The 17501-nt window shown below is 40.1% G+C and overlaps 1 protein-coding gene across 1 annotated transcript in view; it reads left to right on the forward strand.

The window, feature by feature from the left end:
- Positions 1–14344, forward strand: part of ABCC12 (ATP binding cassette subfamily C member 12) — an 83013-nt gene extending 68669 nt beyond the window's left edge. The window contains exons 22-30 of the mRNA XM_006034972.1: positions 786–1012; positions 3219–3356; positions 5361–5547; positions 8257–8346; positions 8464–8653; positions 9759–9918; positions 10836–10914; positions 11234–11347; positions 14150–14344. Coding sequence (XP_006035034.1) covers positions 786–1012; positions 3219–3356; positions 5361–5547; positions 8257–8346; positions 8464–8653; positions 9759–9918; positions 10836–10914; positions 11234–11347; positions 14150–14344 — 1380 coding nt within the window. The remainder of the gene's footprint in view (positions 1–785; positions 1013–3218; positions 3357–5360; positions 5548–8256; positions 8347–8463; positions 8654–9758; positions 9919–10835; positions 10915–11233; positions 11348–14149) is intronic.
- The last annotated feature ends 3157 nt before the right edge of the window (positions 14345–17501 follow it).

Genomic DNA, 17501 nt, shown 5'->3' on the forward strand with positions numbered 1-17501 from the left:
TTTTTGGTAATCTGGGATGCAAATCAGTGCTGGTGAGGGATAGAGCCTCCCACCCTTGCCATGATACAACATGGCACAATAGAATAAGATGTACCAGAGAGATTCCCTATTTCCAGCCATTACTAGAGGGAAAATATGTGGACAAAAAGGGCTATGGGTAAAATATTCAAAAGTGCCCAAGTGATGTAGGAGGCTAAGTCTCATTCCCAAGTGCAATGTAGGTAGTTGGGACCAGATTATAAGGGTCAAATAGGTTCAAAGGAATTAAGCACTTAAGTCAAACACGGTTAGTCACCTAACCTACTTAGGATCTTTTGTAAAGCCCATTGATTCCAAATTCTATCATTTGTTCCTATATTTTATTAGGCCTTAATTTGTCAAGCTATTTCAGCAGGTGCCTATATCTAAGCATATATGTAACCCTAGTTAATTCAATGGAACCATCCACATGTTGTGAGCTAGGAATCTGTTTATGCACTTTGATTAAGGGTATACATCCCTTATTGTAATTATTCCCTTTTTAAAGTGTATTTTAGATCTCTATGATTCTCATTTGCATTTTTTTAAATTGTGAAAATAAGCCCTTAAGACACATTTAATTCTACTGTCAGAAGCTGCTTCACAAATACCACTGTTGCTTTAAGTGCTATAGTAAACTTATGTTTGCTGCTTCTATTATTTAAACCTTAGCCAAGATTAAGCTAATGTTTACTTTCCTACATAGATTCTAAATACAGTAAAAGACAAAGATTGCATCTGATTTTGCTGTTTCTCTTTATCCACAGATCTTACATAGTCCAATGAGTTTCTTTGATACAACTCCCACTGGTAGGCTAATGAACCGTTTTTCTAAGGATATGGATGAACTGGATATGAGACTTCCATTTCACGCTGAGAATTTTTTGCAGCAGTTTTTTATGGTGTTCTTTATTGTAGTCATAATAGGCCTTGTGTTCCCTTTTCTTCTAGTTGCAGTCATCGTCATAGCTGCTCTTTTTGTACTACTTTTTCAGTAAGTTGATGTTCTGGTTCTTTAAGAAATATTTTAAGCAATTTTTGGCCTGCAGAAACTGTAGTACATATGTTCATATGGTAATGCAGTTGCAGAATGCTCCAAATTCTTTCATAAACTATAACAGGAGGTTGGGAAACTACAGGAACCAAGAAGAAAATCTAAGACAGAAAATCACACCCAGAAAAAACTGGGAAGCTGTCAATCATCTTAGCTTCTATTAAAGGGCGAATACATTCACTCTTTATATTGCCTTCTACCAATATACCCCAGAACCATTGGTCTATTCAGAATGAGGCTCCTTAGACAGTAATTATTTACAACTTTCCATCAACACAAAAATAGGCAGGGATGAGTTTAACCAAGTTATCTTTGAATGCATTGATGTAGTGCACGTGCACTGAATGTACTTGGAAACTTCTGTCAGTGCAGAAACTGTATCTCTGCCAGCAACTTAAACCACACCAGAGAATTATAACAGGGCTGGATGGCTGGTGGGCTGCTACAGGCTGAGCTCTTCTCTTCACATTACAGCACATGATTATGCAACACATTTTGCTGGTATTTTTTTTATAGGCCTCTCATCTCCTCTTCATCTGGCAGGATAGGTGATGATAATTCTCAATTTGCAAAATCTGCTGTCATACTTCTGTACTCATAATGCATCAATAATGAAAAAGCAGGAAATAAAACTGAAAGTCTGGATTCTGCCTGCTCCCTTTCTGGGGGACAAACAGAAATATTTTCTAAACTGGCCGTAGTTTTGTGTGCCCAGTTTGAGTCCCCTGGAACAGACTTGATTTTCAAAAAGTGCTGGGCACCTTCCCTGAACATCCACTCCTAAAGAGAGCTCAAATTGGGAACCTAAAACTGCTACTCATTTTTTAAATTTGCACCAAAGAGCTTTCCTACCTTTGCATCCTCTGTTAGGCCTAGACATAATTGCTGTTCCTTTACTTGGCAAACTAAGTTACTCTTAAACTAAGAGGGCTGCCTTAGCCTTCTGGGAACAAAAGATGCTCTAAAGCAGTGTTGCTCAACCAACAGCCTGCAGGCTACCACTCTCACCACTTCCCACCACCCAGATTGCCAATTTTCTGTACCTATGGGGAGCCCAGCAGACCAAATCACACAGCCTTGTGCATCAGATCACACCAGCATACAGGATTGGTCCACAGCCAGATCTGGCACATGGGGTCAGTCCGTAGGCATAACCAGGCTAGCACACTGGCCTGACACCACCCATCCAGTCCAGGTTGGGCACTGCTGCTCTAAAGGAGGTATGGAGTGACAGAGAAGAGAGGAGATGAGACTGTGGCCAAAGCTTCCTTTGCAGTGACCAGCAAAGCTGGTGGAGCATGGTGCAGTATTTTGCATTCTTGGGCACTCCATGTAAGACTAAAAGGCAGGGCTGTCCAACATCAAAGCAGCTGTGGGCCACATGCCACAGTGGTCAAAGATCCTGAGCCATACAACACTGGGGCCTTGTGCTGTGGGGGGCTGAATGCTGTGCAGGCTACAGAGACCCCCATCATGTGCAATCCCTCCCACTGGAACAGCATGAGTCCACCCACCCCTACCATACAAGTCCCTGCTGCTGGCACTGGGCAGGGGAGGTCCTCCCATCACTGTGGCCATGCAGGCAGTACAAGCAACCCCCTACCAGAGCAGGGCAAGCCTACCCATCCCCCATCATGTGAGCCCTCTGCTGCTGCTGCTGCCAGGTGAGAGACCTCCCCCCCACACTTTCTTCCTCCTGCTATTGGGCAGGAGTGCCCCCTACCACCCACCTTTGCTGCTGCCTTGCAAGCAGTATGAGCCCACTCCCCCAATGCCATGTAGGCAATGGCATGCCATCATCTGAGAGCCCCCTGCCAGTGGTGCTGAGCAGGCAGCCTAAGCCTCCCCCTACTGCCTGGGCTACCTCTCACCATGCTGTCCTGCTCCAGAGGCCCCGTCCACCACTGCAGAAGCAGGAAGAATGCAGGGAGTGGCAGGTGGGCAGAAGCCCACAGGCCACCAGTTGGACAGCCCTGCTTCAAGGCATAGTTTCTGACAGAACAGCCTACTGGGTGGGACTGCTCCATATTCCCTCACTACAGGACATTTGAGGTTTTAGTTAAAAGTACTGGGTTTAGCAATGAAGCAATGAGATATATCCATAGTCTGCATTGCTATGTATAATATTGCTTCTATTTTGTTGCAGAATATTCAAGAGAGCTATTCGAGAGCTAAAGAGAATAGAAAATATTAGCAGATCACCACTGTACTCTCATATTTCTTCTTCTGTGCAAGGACTCAGTGTAATTCATGCCTATAATAAAAAAGAAGACTATATCAAACAGTAAGCTGCATACACTACAATTACACCTTCTTTGTTTTGCTTAGGACTCTGCTATGGACAGATAATATTGCCTTGTTATTCTTCACTGAATTTTCAATACTAGGGGTTGATACCTGCAGTGTTATTGATGAAACCATTCTGTTATCACACTACACGACCAGCAACAATCTGAGAATGATGGAAGAATACTCCTGATTTGTGCCATAGAATCTCAGAAGAGTCACACAGATAGCATTGTGTGTCCAGACCCGCTGTTTCAGCTTTCAAGCAATGTGTATTCAGTTATTTTTTGAATTTGAAGGGATCTTTAGTACCTAATTTAAGAGAAAGATTCAGTGAGCTCACATGCCTTGACTCAAAATGATACAGAATTTTATATAAAGGAGCAACACCTCCAGGCTTTGCTTTATGATGCCATGTGAACTGAACCATGCTAAATCTGTTCTATGGAGCTGAGAATAGACCTGCTTCTTTACTTTAAGATTTAGCTCTTATAGCCCCTTTGGGCACCTATACACATACAGCGAGGATGCTCCGATGCATTGCAATTAAAGTGCGTCAGAGCAGACTTGATTAATTGAGTCTGTTGGAGTGTGGTAATTACCGTGCTCCAGCAGACTCCAGCGTCATATGTATCAGCATCTCCATGCTGAAAAATGGCAGTGGGGCCACTTTTACTGAAGCCTGTTGATGTTCGATGAGTTTTAGTTAAAGCACCCCTGCCACCATTTTTCACTGAGGGGACACTGATACATGTGACACGCCAAGCACTTTAATTAGAGCAGCTCTTGGAGCCGCTCTGATTAAAGCACCTCCCCCACTGTACTCCCAGACCATATATAAACACCCTTTAATTCCAAATTCCTTACATATTCCTGAATATTCCTTACATATTCTCTCTCTTTTTTTTAAGATAGTTCCTGAATCATCAGTAATCTAGTCTCCCAAGACATCCTGCCTTCTCCAGAAGTCTAACACTTCCTTCCTTGGGGTCTTTAGGAAATACTGTATGGCCTCTCTCTCACAGCCACCAGTTGTAGGACCTGCCTCTTTAAACCCATCCATTCAGAAATATAATAACCATCCTCTATAAAGAAGAAGAGAAAATATTCCCATTCTTGATATAGGTCTTGTTGTCTAGAAGGATAAATCCAAGGACCTCTCAACTCCAACTAGTGATATCAATTAGTTACCTCCATTTTCTTCTTTTCTCACAGTCTTCTCTGGAGCTTGACAGTCCCTGGTCCTTGCCTGAGTAACAATGTTGAAAGGAGGCTGCAAGAAGAGTCACAGTCCTTTGCATTTTGGGGGGAAATGGGATAATGAGAGAGAGTATTCCCAGAGTGGGCACGAAAAATGCAGGTCGAAAGACCAGCTAATGCACTTCCCCTATGTGTTTGGTAATGAAGTAAGGATGTCTTAAAGAATCTGTTTACATTGTAAAACTTTACCAGAGCACAGGTTAATTAATATAATGCTAAATACAGTTCAGCCCTGAGTATAGCCAAGGCCTGTTACGTGGTTATGTTTAATACTACACGGACTCTGGCCTTACTAAGGCCAGATGATATGATGTTAAACATGAAAGCATTTTTCCATATGATGGATCTGCTTCTCATGCACTCTGAATGGACTGTAAATAACATAAATAACATCTGCACTTACTTTAAGGCCCTTTACACTGCTGAGCTGTGTCACTAACAGCATGTATGGGTCTTATCCAGAGAAAAAAAAGATACCACAACCACTAATGTATGTATGTGTGGGAATTTATGGAAATTCCATTAGGGATATAATTTGATTCCTCCTGATAAAATTCTGACCTAGAATATCTGCTCTTTTACTCAACTCTGTTTCCGTAACATTTTAAATCAACTTAGAGCATTACATGAAGGCTATGAAAAAGATGAATACAGCATCTCCTCTACAGAGGGGAGACAGATCTCATGTTCGCATATTAAAACTATTTTATACTCACAATGTTCATCTTTGTTTTCATTTCAGATTTAAAATGCTAAATGATGAAAACTCCAACCATTTTCTCCTATTTAACTGTGCACTACGATGGTTTGCACTTAGAACAGATATCCTTGCAGCCATTATAACTTTGATTGTGGCGTTATTTGTTGCTTTGAGCCCTTCTTCGATTAGTACTGCAGCAAAAGGCTTGGCTTTGTCCTATATAATCCAGGTAAAATGGAATGCTTGATATCCAGATTTAATCTATGTTGTTAACTATACTAGTGCATATAGTTTTCCTTTTCTAGCCACTCTTTATACCCCCAAATGTTATTTAAATATTACAATGACTTAATTTAGAATCAGATTATATTACCAATACTTATGATGGGTGGTACTTTATTTTGCAAATACTTCACTGGATTTTAAAGAAAGGTGCTACTACCCAAAGTGAGAGAGTGGAAGAATCCTACACTAGGAGAATACAGAGAAAACACATTTTGGAAAGACCTGAGATGCAAGCTCTGTACATTGCTAATCTACATAACCATGTTACCCTGTCCTCATTTCACCCCATCTTACCTCCTATAGTTTGTTAAACCTACTTTAATGCAACTCGCTGCGCACATATGCACCATGTCTCAATACATACTGTTGCCTTTTTATGCTACCACAATATGTATAACTAAATAGTAATTTCAAAGCACTCATGTTTACAGTACTCTAAATATCCCTTAGCTTTATACAGAATTTACAACAGAAAACGAAGCCTCTTTTTTTGGAAAAGCACAAAAATAAATGTGATTTGCTTTGCAATCATAAATGAAAATTAATACTATTTTCTTCTTAAAAGTCACACTAGCCATCCCTTTTTCGACATAGTTGGGGTAATATTGTTATTCCTTTTATAACATTTATGTTCACAATACAGTAATAGAGGCATTTCCAGTAGGGCTGTGCAAAGCTTCAGTCACTGATTTGATTCAGCAGAAATTTGGCCCAATTCAGCGGCTGAATCTCTGAATCCAAATTAAATCAGGAGACCCTTTAATCTCTCTGAATTGATTCAGAGAGATTTGGAGAGATTCGATGATTAGGACATAGATACAGCTTTAAATGTTTTTTCTACATACCTCAATGTACCAGGCGGCTTGTGAACACTGAGATGGTGGGGTGAATGGAGCGTCCCATGGCAGCACAGGGCGGTCTCTAGCGTGCTCGGCAGCAGACCCAGAAGTGGACCAAAAGTACTCTCGGTCCACTTCCGGGTCTGCCAGGGAGTGCGTGGGGTACCTCCCAACCCCCCAGTTTGGTGGCTGGTGCCTCCTGGGGCTGGGGAGGCACCTGGAGTCCCCCCCGGCCAGTCACTGAGCTGGGTGAGGTACGAGGGGGGTGGTACCTCGTGCACTGAGCACCAGACCTGGAAGTGGACCAGAACTACCTCCCGTCTACTTCCAAGTCTGCCACTGAGCACGTGTGGGAACCCCCCACACTCCTGTGGGACACACCATCTGCCCCACCATCTCAGTGTTCACGAGCTGCCTGGTACCTCGAGGTATGTAGAAAAAACATTTAAAGCTGTGTCTATGGCTGAATCACTGATTCTCCAAATCAGCATCGAATCTTCAGATTCAGGTTTGGCCGAACTGAATCGGGACAGTGATCCGAATCAATGAATCGAATCCCTGTCCCCTGAATCGGGCCAAATTTAAATCCAAATCGAATACGGCCCGCTTCACACTCCCCTAATTTCCAGTTCTAACAAACCTATTAGAAGCAATGTCTGCATCTTTACTTTTACTTCTGTCCCTAGCTCACTACTTCTTTTCATGGCATTTAGAACTCACACATCTGTTTAAAGTTTGTATGTAATAAATAAACATACCCAAAGAGCACTGCTACTGGGTTAATAATGTTGCCAAAACATATACTTTAAATACGTTAAAAATTCATATAAAAAATGTAGCATTTGCTTAAAATACAATATTTGCTCTTAACTGTTATGTAGTTAAAATTTCATGGTAAATATATTATTTAACACATTTCATTGACTACAGAATATCTCCTAACAGCAAGAAGAGAGGCCAGAAAAAACACAGAACTTCATGTCAAACTGTGAAAGATATTTTTCCATCTACTGCAGCTTGGCAGTCTCCACAGGCAGTTGTAATAGCTTTGAAATTGCCTGAGGGTCTATCATTGAGCCGTGTTGTTGATGGGCTTTTGCACTGCTTCATTCTCTTAAGCACCCTTTTACTTTGATTATTCACTTTTCTTTCCTCACCAGATATTTATTGTAGATAAAAATGAATAGAAAGCAGCTTCCCAATATGCATTGGGTTAAACAGGATATTCTGTGACTTGTCGTGTGATTTACAAGTACTTTTTCAAACTCTCACATAAGGATTTAGACATCCAGGCCTATTACAGGGTAAAAATCATCAAATGTAATTTTTTTCTGAAGATTCTACACTTTTAAAAAAGAAAGGAAGGGTGGACATAGCTGTGGGCTCAAAGGTGTTTATAGCCTTACTTGGGAGAGGCTGTAGAATGAAGGAATCACAGCAAGAGCCTGATGGGGATTATTGGCTGAACAAATAAAATGGATGAGACACCAGTGAGAAGATCAGGCTCTAAGAAATTAATTTTTACAGGAATAAAGAACAAATTAGGCACCCACATCAAAAGCTGGCTAACTCCCCTTTGTCCCTTTGAAAATCTCCCTATAAATTATCACCATCAAAGCCATGACTCACATCAGACAGAAAATTTAATATAAATCTCTTAATGACATTCAGAAGAGTTCAGTAAGGTGATGTAATAAATATAAACAAGTTTCTATGATTTTTTTTGTCCTTTATCCTGCAGAAACGTACATACATGCTTAACTTCCTGTATATGCAGGTAATTCTATTGAAATAAATTTTTATGATTATTATAGTTGAGTGGACTTCTCCAAGTATGTGTAAGATCAGGAATTGAGACAGAAACCACATTTACCTCTGTTGAACAAATAATGGAATATGTCTTGGTAAGAAATATATCTACATGTAACATTAAGTCCATACCGTTTATAAATATTATGGAAATATTTAACTGTTCACTACTATGGATCAACTGAATATTGTTCTATTTTAATGTCTCTGAGACATGTGTTCCTGAGGCTCCACAGCTTTCAAATATTTTGAAGTCTCCCAAAGGCTGGCCAAATCAAGGGGAAATTGTATTTAAAGATTACCAAATGAAATACAGAGAAAACAGTCCTATAGTTCTCCATGGTTTAAATATGAGAATTCATGGTCAAGAAACAATTGGTATTGTTGGCAGAACTGGCTCTGGTGAGATACACATTTTTCCTTAGTTTTTTTTTCTTTTATGGTAGTACATATAATAAATGTTAAGAGTTTTTTATTTTTAGAGGAAATTTAATTGTAATTGTGATTTTACATTCTAAGATCTCAGCTGTACCATTAAGATACATCCTTATATTAGGGCCAAATATTCATAGTAGTCACAGCAGCCCAAGAAGAAACTCTGGGTGGAAGTATATTCCCCAAAGTTTTGGGGACATCAGAAGGGCTCTGTTCAGCTATTAATGGCCATAGGAATTTCAATATTGGATCGATAAGACTAGACAATACTATATTTATAAATACTAAACTATACTATAAAGTCTACTTTTTTATCTGTAAGGCAGGCTAATCCAGAACTTCCTCCTTGAAACCACAGAGATCTGGGAAGTCATTGCCATTTTAGAAAACTGAAAACCATTATGGTAATTAACCTGCATGTGGACAATTACAAGAGTCCACCACAATAGATTCACTCAGCTTTGTTTTGCCTATATCTGATAAGACAGCAAATAGAAATCTTGGGAATGTCTATAAATACTTCCAAATTTCTTACTGAAGGCATGACCCAGCACATGGCTCATGCAGCCTACTGTAAGTGAGGTTATTCAGGCTGAATTATTCTTATAACAAAAGTATTACCTGTATAATGGTAATTTTTACATTGTTCTGTTATTTGATTAACAGTGCATATTAAAAATGAAAAGCTTCTCATGGCTTTCAGCAAAATTTCCAGTGGACGTCCTCATTACAAAGCCATTACTATAATTAACATTATTGACATACTCGTTAACACTCTCAATAGAAAGCCCAAGAGTGAATGAGCATGATTAATGAAATAATTTGTCACCCTAGAAAACAATCGCTTCCAGTGAGAGATGAGGCACGTTGGCAGAGGAAGAGACAACTAAATTTTAGAAACTTGTACTGTGGCTATGCTATGCTAAACCAGATCTCTGAATCTGAATAAAAGGAAGGAGTTCAGATTACAGATGTGTAAACCTGGAGCCTTGCAGTTCAAGCAAAATTCACTTTAAATAATTATTTTAAAAAAACACAAGGTATATCTATACCATTTTGTAATCCCCTACAGGAAAATCATCTCTAGGAGTGGCACTGTTTCGCCTAGCAGAACCAACTGCTGGTACCATCCTAATTGACAATGTTGATATCTGTACAATTAGTCTGGAAGATCTAAGAACAAAGCTTTCTGTTATTCCCCAAGATCCTGTTCTGTTTGTAGGTACAGTAAGGTATTTGGTGACATAATTCTAAATTAAACATTTAATTCAAAGTAAAATCTCATTTATCAGTACCATTTTTGGTAAGACTGCTAATATAATATTATAGTAATGATTTATATTATTTGAACAGTACCTAGAAGTCCTGACTAAACCCCATTCCAGCCAGCATATGACCTCAAGCTTAATGTGACTAAAATTGAGTTCATTTATCTTTTTCCTCTCCTCTCCTCTCCTCATATGTTTTTCATGACAGTTGATGCTTTCCCCCTAATAATTCACATAAAATTTTGCAGCCAAAGATAATCTCTGCCATTTCATTGCAACCATACCATCTTCTTTGAGTCAATCCACTGGCTTCATATTGTGCTATCCATTGAGCTCACCTTCCTGTACTTGCCTACATAGCCCTATAAAACACAGTGCTTGCCTATATATCTTTCCATCTTTATATTAAACCTTCATCTTCTCTCACAAGAACCACAATATCATCCTTCATGCTGCTTCTTATCCTTGGAATGTTTGCCCAACTTGCTCACCAACTTGTTTTATAATAGCTGTAAAAACCTCACTTCAATCTCTCCTACAGAGAATGAGGAAGAAAGACAGTAATTAGAATGGGTCTAATCACTTGTGTAAAGCATAGAGAACTTAGATCAGATTTGCAATATCAATTAAAGCAGCTATTATATTTTTATAATAATATCAACCAGTTCTTTATAATAATAAATTAACAAAGAGCATCACTATTTTGAAATAGAACTGAGGTTTCCCCCCTAAAGCTACCTAAGAACTCAAAATATACAACATGAAATATTAAAATAAAATGCTTCAAGGTAAGCTCCTTTCCTATTCAACCAACATTTTTCTATTCAAATTGAAATGATAATAATTTGCAAAATAAAGACTATCTTAATTTTTCCTTTTAGGTTCAACATTGATCCTTTCAGTACTTACACAGATGATCAGATCTGGCAAGCTCTTGAAAAAACATTTATGAAGGACAGAGTAGGTTTTGTGGTTTTGTGTCATAATTTTTTTTGTATAAAGATATAATAAATGAAAAGTCACTGTTTATTTATTTTTTTTGCTATTGTATCATTCATTATGCATTAATAATATGAAAATACATACTCTAATGAGAGTTCTGAATAGTGAACACCTACTTCCTGGTTCCCTCTTTCCATTTTATAGTGGCAGAATGTTTGAAATGCACTCCTCTGTAATGGTCATTCAAAATGACAACCTGCTAAAATGTGTGACAGTGAACAAGCAGTACATACTTTCTTAGTGGCTAATGTCAGAGTGGCTTTTTTATGCACTCTAGATATTGAAACTCCCAGGAAAATTACAGGCAGAAGTTGCTGAAAATGGAGAAAATTTCTCCATAGGAGAACGACAGCTGCTTTGTATGGCAAGAGCACTACTTCGAAATTCAAAAGTAAGTAGCTGGAGAGATTCGAATATTTCTAGCAATAGTCTTGAATACATGAGAGCTGTGGCAGGATGTGTCATCTAAAGAAAAGGGTGGGGAATGGGAACTGAAAAAGAAAGTAACACAGGTTAAAGACTGAGAGCTGTGGCACTTGAAAGTGAATCAAAAGATAGGGCCAGATCACCCCAAGTATAATTCAGGCATGATTAGGTTCTGAGGAATTGTATGCCCCATCGCAGTAATGTGATGTGCAGTTTTTACAATAGGGCATACAATTCCTCAGATCCCAGTTGCATGACTGCCAGGACTAAACCAGGTCCCAGAGCTGCCCCCTGCCTGGTCCCAGGGATCAGGGAGCAGTGGCTGTTTCCGCATTGCCCAGTGGCTGATTGCTGGTATTGCCCAGAACAGCCCTGAGTCTTGAACCAGGCCAGGACTGGCCTGGCCTCGTTCAAGACTCAGGGCTGTCCTGGGCCTGATGCCAACCCAGTCAGCTTATTGTCAGCAATGGGACAATTCCAGATGTGGTTCGAGATCTGGGGCTGCCCCCAGCCTGATCTGGAGTGTAACGTAACATAATGCAATCCCTGGGGATCAAGAGGGGGGCAGCCCTGGGACCCAGGACTGTCCTGATTCTGATGCTGACAACCATCTTATTGTCCACATCGGCTTGGGACAGTCCCAGATCTGAGATACATGCCACATGTTCAATTTAAGGTGCCCGACAAACCAACTGCAAAGATGTTCCATCTCCATGTTCTACTGAACAGCTTTGCCATTTTATCATAACATAAATTGGTTGAACATGTGACAGTACAATTTATGGCATGATTAACACCTTCATCATGCTATAAATGCAATGTATGTCAGGGACCTCAGTTAACACTCTAGACTTCAGTGAAGCTATATTCCAGCTGAGGGTTGATCCCAATGTCTTTTTTTGAAAAAAAAACATATTTGAGCAGCATCTGCTGTTCAGATATACTTTTTCAAATGAAAATGAAAATTTTAAACTTGAAATGCAGACCCTTGCCTGCAGGGATTTTCCCTTTCAAGGAGCAGATTCCCACAATCAACTTTTTATATTAACCTATGCATGTCTAAACTTCCTTGAAATGAAGTCCATGAAAACTTGTTCCTGAGAGGAACTAAGCTGTAATGTGATCCTAGATTTCCCAGTGCTGTGCAGTTACTAAAATAAACCCATAGCCAGGCTATCACAGTACTCCTCCAGTATTGACACTCTGCAAGTCTATAATTGCAGCAGCAAACAAGTCCTTTCAGATGCTTCTCAAAGCACAAAAACCTTGGTCTGGCTTTAATATCTATATATGAGCTTAATTTCCCTTAGAGTTTATTAGGCCCAAAAGTCTTATCACTGTATGGGCATATCTACTTGTCACCCTATGGCGACATTGTTACTGCACCATGCTTTAGTACTTTCTTTTGGAAGTACTAAACCACAGTGCAGCAACCACCCATACTGTGCCATGCATGCAGCACACGGTTAGTTTTAGCTGCTACTTTGCTGTAGCAGCATGCTAAAATGGGGGAGCAGGCTCCTACGGCAAAGTAGCAGCCGGTCACGTGTAGACTGTAGCGTGTCGTATGGTGATGTAGCGCATCACTGGGGCGACATAGGGCGACATGTAGATACATAAGTATCAAGGCCTCAGATTTTTGCATTTTAATACTGACACATGGACACTTTGTAGCTGGCACCGATCCATGCAAATATCTGGTCCCACTTTTAATGTTACAAAACATACATTGTTAGCTTAAATATGTTTTTTATTCTTTCACAACCACTCAAAAGAGTCAGGAAGACAAAGTTGCAGTAATCCATTGCCTCCCTCCACTACTATATTAAAAAAAAAATGAAATGTACTTTTTCACCTTTGGCAAACTGTCTCAAATCATGCTGCTAAATCATAATGGTCTTAAAATTGCCCCTTTGTAGTGGGTCACATTTTTAAAGGGACTTCTGTCTTCTCTACAATAAGGATTCTCAAGCAGGGTGCAGTGGCACCTTGGGATGCTATGAAGTTCTTTCAAAGGTATGTGGGGTACTGTGCAATATCGGCACTGTTATAAGTACAAAAACCTACATAATTCACAAAATAAATCCAAACATTTCAAACGGAAATCTATAGTGTCAAAAACATTCTGAACTGTTGCAGTCTTTCTGAGTTCTTTGCAACAGTCAAGAGGTGAGTGAAAGCTAAGAGCCGGCAGTTTCTGAGGGGTGCCTTGAGCCTAACAAGATTAAGAATCACAACTCTAAATCCACATTTGCAATTTTGAAAATAAACATGGTAGAATTCAAGCTCACAGCTGGGAGGACACCCCCTGAAGTTTGTATAAGAAGAATCTTTACAACGCTTTTAAGTTAGTAACACTAAGAAGTAAAAACAAGATTGTTAAATTTATGTCTGAGAATTTGAGGGCCAGGGAGAATTTTAAGCTCTGATCCTGCACAAACTTACAGATATTTAATGTTCCTTCTATAAATAAGTGTAATATGAATAGTCACACACATTTAGCACATACCTAAGTAGTTATAGATCAGGGTCAAACCCAAAATCTCCCCACCTTACATATTTTCAAATAAATCTCAGTGATGTGAATTTAATAATCTGATTTTAATGTTTGTGGTTTGAAATAAACATTTTAAAATGAATGTGTTTCTTAATAAACTCCATGTTTTAATATATGTTCCTGATTATTTTTGTTTGAAAGCTTTATAAGACTTCAAAATATTTTATAATGATTACTACCACATGATTAAAAGCTTTTTTTCCCTAATAGATCATTCTGCTTGATGAAGCCACAGCTTCAATTGATCCTGAAACAGATAGACTAATTCAGTGCACAATCAGAGATGCATTCAAGGACTGTACAGTCTTAACCATTGCACATCGCATCAACACTGTTCTGGAGTGTGACCGCATCCTGGTTATGAGCAATGGAGAGGTACAAGAATCAGACACGAAAAATGGCTAATAGACCACCTAATCCATCACTCTTCCACTGGCCACTTTTTCTTTATTGTACATTTTCTGAAGTTATGCCCACTTTATTTTCAAATGTCTGAAACATTTGGGCTTCCATTATTTCTGATGGGAAATTTTTCAACTACCAAAAAGATATCTCTACGTGGAAGCTTTGCCTTAACTTTTCCCTTTTTAACTTCTTCCCAGTATTCCTTGTCAAACCTACACCCACCCAAAATGTCCTTCTTTTCCTTGGCGTTTACACCCTTTATTCTCAGCGTCTTGGTCCCTGTACAACCAATACATTTGGCATGTGTTTAACTTCAGGGCCAAATTCAGGGTCAATATTAGTCCTGTAAGTGCATATTTGGGACTAACGCAACTCAACTCAACAAGTTTACACTATTATATCTCTTTCTTTTGTATGGTGTCAGATATCAACTTCAAAATCTATGGGCCACTGTCTGGTATTATCGTTTAATATGTTGATTCCATCTATACTGTCTGGGCATTTATAAAGATTGCAGCTTTTGATTAAGTTCTGTGCTGTTTGTTGGACACCACATTCACACGGGGTTGTCCAAGATGTTCATCTTGTGAAGTGTTGTTTTGCAACATCTGTATCTAGATCTCACTCTATTTAGCTTGATCCACACTTCTCTGTCAAGGTCGTGCCCAATGGGGGACTCATTTGGTGTTGGTATAAAATACTGTAGGAATAGGTCTGACCTTTCCCAGTGGTCAGTCCACTCCATTGCTACCTGTTGGTTTGATTCAGCATCCCTAATCTCTTCCAGGAGTTTGTGGGCTTCATGTGCAAATGATTTATGACTTTTAAGCCTCTTAAGCTTCCATTTGTTTGGGTCCTCAGTTAACAGTTGACAGGAGCAGGTGATTTTCATCATCTCTTGCCTCTATTGCCAGCAATGATGTTAGGGTATGTCTTCTTATATCACTTAGTCTAATGCCCAAGAATGCCCAAGAGTACAGAGAGCACATCTGTGTGTAAGTTGTGCAGCCTGTTATGTGTCTCAGTGCACTGTTAAGTACAGTGTCAAACTTTTTAGTGTAACAACTTCTGGACCATACAAGAGCACAATATTCTGCTGGCATGTATAATTGTGGCAAGTGCAGTGGTTCTAAGTACTTTGAAGTTGGCACCTCATGTCTTGCTGGCTAAATATCTTAAGGCAGCTACCTGTGCAGAGACTTTACTGCTGACCTTCTGAATGTGATGTTTATAGGTAAGGAAACAGTCTAATGTGACTTCTAGTTAGGTTGGAGCAAGCTCATGGGAAGGATGTGGTTGCCTACTCTGATATTCAGCATGTTTCTGGCTCGATGATTGTCCAGGTAGAAAAGTGAAGATACTGAATTATTGATGCTTAACTTTAAGTTACCTCTTGTGGAGACAGTCAGCAATGAGTTCCATGTCAGTACTAAGTATCTTTTCCAGTATTGTCATGTCTATTCCTTGGGCTACTGGGCTGCTGACATTGTCAGCAGACATGTATTGTTTAGATGCTGTATGCAGGAAGTCTGAGGGATATACATAGAAAAGCAGTCATGGGAAAAGTTTATGAAAAAAGTAACTAGTTAAAGTTAAAAGTTAGCAGCCTTTAACATTAACTTGAGTTAATTTAAAAGTTAAATATGTCCACTTTCAACTAGTTAAAAGGTAAGTTAAAAAGAAAGTACAGTAAAAGCTCTGTTATCTGGTGTACCCCGGGAATCAGGTATGCCGTATAACAAAATATGCTGGTTAATTGAGTGGCCCTGGCTCCTGCTTCTCCCACTGCATCTGGGACATCCCTCCACCCCTTGCGTGGCATCACCGCCCCTCTCGCCACATCGCTGCCCCTCCTGCGAGCCCTGTGGGCCCTGCAGGACAGGGAGGTGGGCTCCACACAGCCCTGCGCAGCCTGTTATGCCCACAGGCAATGGGGGCTCGGCAGTGCAGGCTGCTTTGCCCTGGGCCGTGGGGGCTCGGAGAAACTGGAAGTGCCACGGTGGGCTCTTCTGGTTTCACTTTTCTTTACAAGCCAGCATGCCGGTTAACAAAGCATGCCAGCTTGTAAGGTGCTGGCTACCAGACAGGTTACTGTAACTAGTTAAAAGTTAAGTTCATTTGTAAGAAATGTGTGAAACATGGTGAATTGCCTCTTAGTATCATTTTTCATTTTCAAATGCAATGAGTGGGTTTCTTTTCCACAAGCCCACAGAAACATACTAATTTACTCAGAACTCACCCTGCTTTACCTGAAAATAATGTTATACTAGTCATACAGTTTTCAGAATAACAATTTACCAATGCCTATGTAATGTTAGATCCTTCTCACCCTCTCCATGTGAAGTACTTTGTAAAAGTCAATGCATCATATAGGTATATCAGAATAACAGAAAGGAGATATTCATAGCTAGGTGACAAATGAAAGCTGTTTCCACAGAAAACCTCTGTTGTTACAATGTTTATTGCTCAAAAGGTAACAAAGGGGTATGAAATACATCTGAATTAGAAATAATGAAACTGTCTGAAAATCAAAATTAGACTGAAATGAGAAAATCAGTTTAAATGAGAAAAAGAATGTTGAGTTGCATAGGAGAAACTGTTTAAACATGCTTATTGAACTTCAGCAAAAGCTGCATTTCAAAATGTACATCTGACAATTTTCCTCTTCTGTCTTGCAAAACTAAGCCCTCACTACTGAACAATTGCTCTACATGGGCAGATGAGGGAATGCTCATGTTATAACGGATGTATAACTTTTCCATAGTAGGTGACATCTCAGATAAGTTTCTCACAGATGAGGAGTAATGCTCAACTCAAGGGCAATGTGTAGGGGGTGCACATGCACCCCCTGCGCATGGCGGTGCACCCCCTGCAAAAAGGCGCTACCAATACTGTTGGCGGCACCTGCAAGCTGTCGCCACTCACCACTCTGGTGCTGTCTGCGGACGGTCCACAATAGCCCCTGGCCGCTGGTTCTAAGTACTTTGAAGTTGGCCTGTGGGTGGTCCCCCGACCCCTGGTTGGCACTCGCCACCCCCTCCCTCCCCTGCTGCCAACAGTTCCAGCAGCGTCTGCGGGAGCTCCCCACTCACTGCTGCCAGGCTGCCGCTGCCATGCTCCCGCTGCAGCCGGCGCAGCCACGCCCTGCCCGCCCCCA

This window comes from Alligator sinensis, unplaced genomic scaffold, assembly GCF_000455745.1.
Source record: "Alligator sinensis unplaced genomic scaffold, ASM45574v1 scaffold1107_1, whole genome shotgun sequence".
NCBI classification, from domain to species: domain Eukaryota; kingdom Metazoa; phylum Chordata; order Crocodylia; family Alligatoridae; genus Alligator; species Alligator sinensis.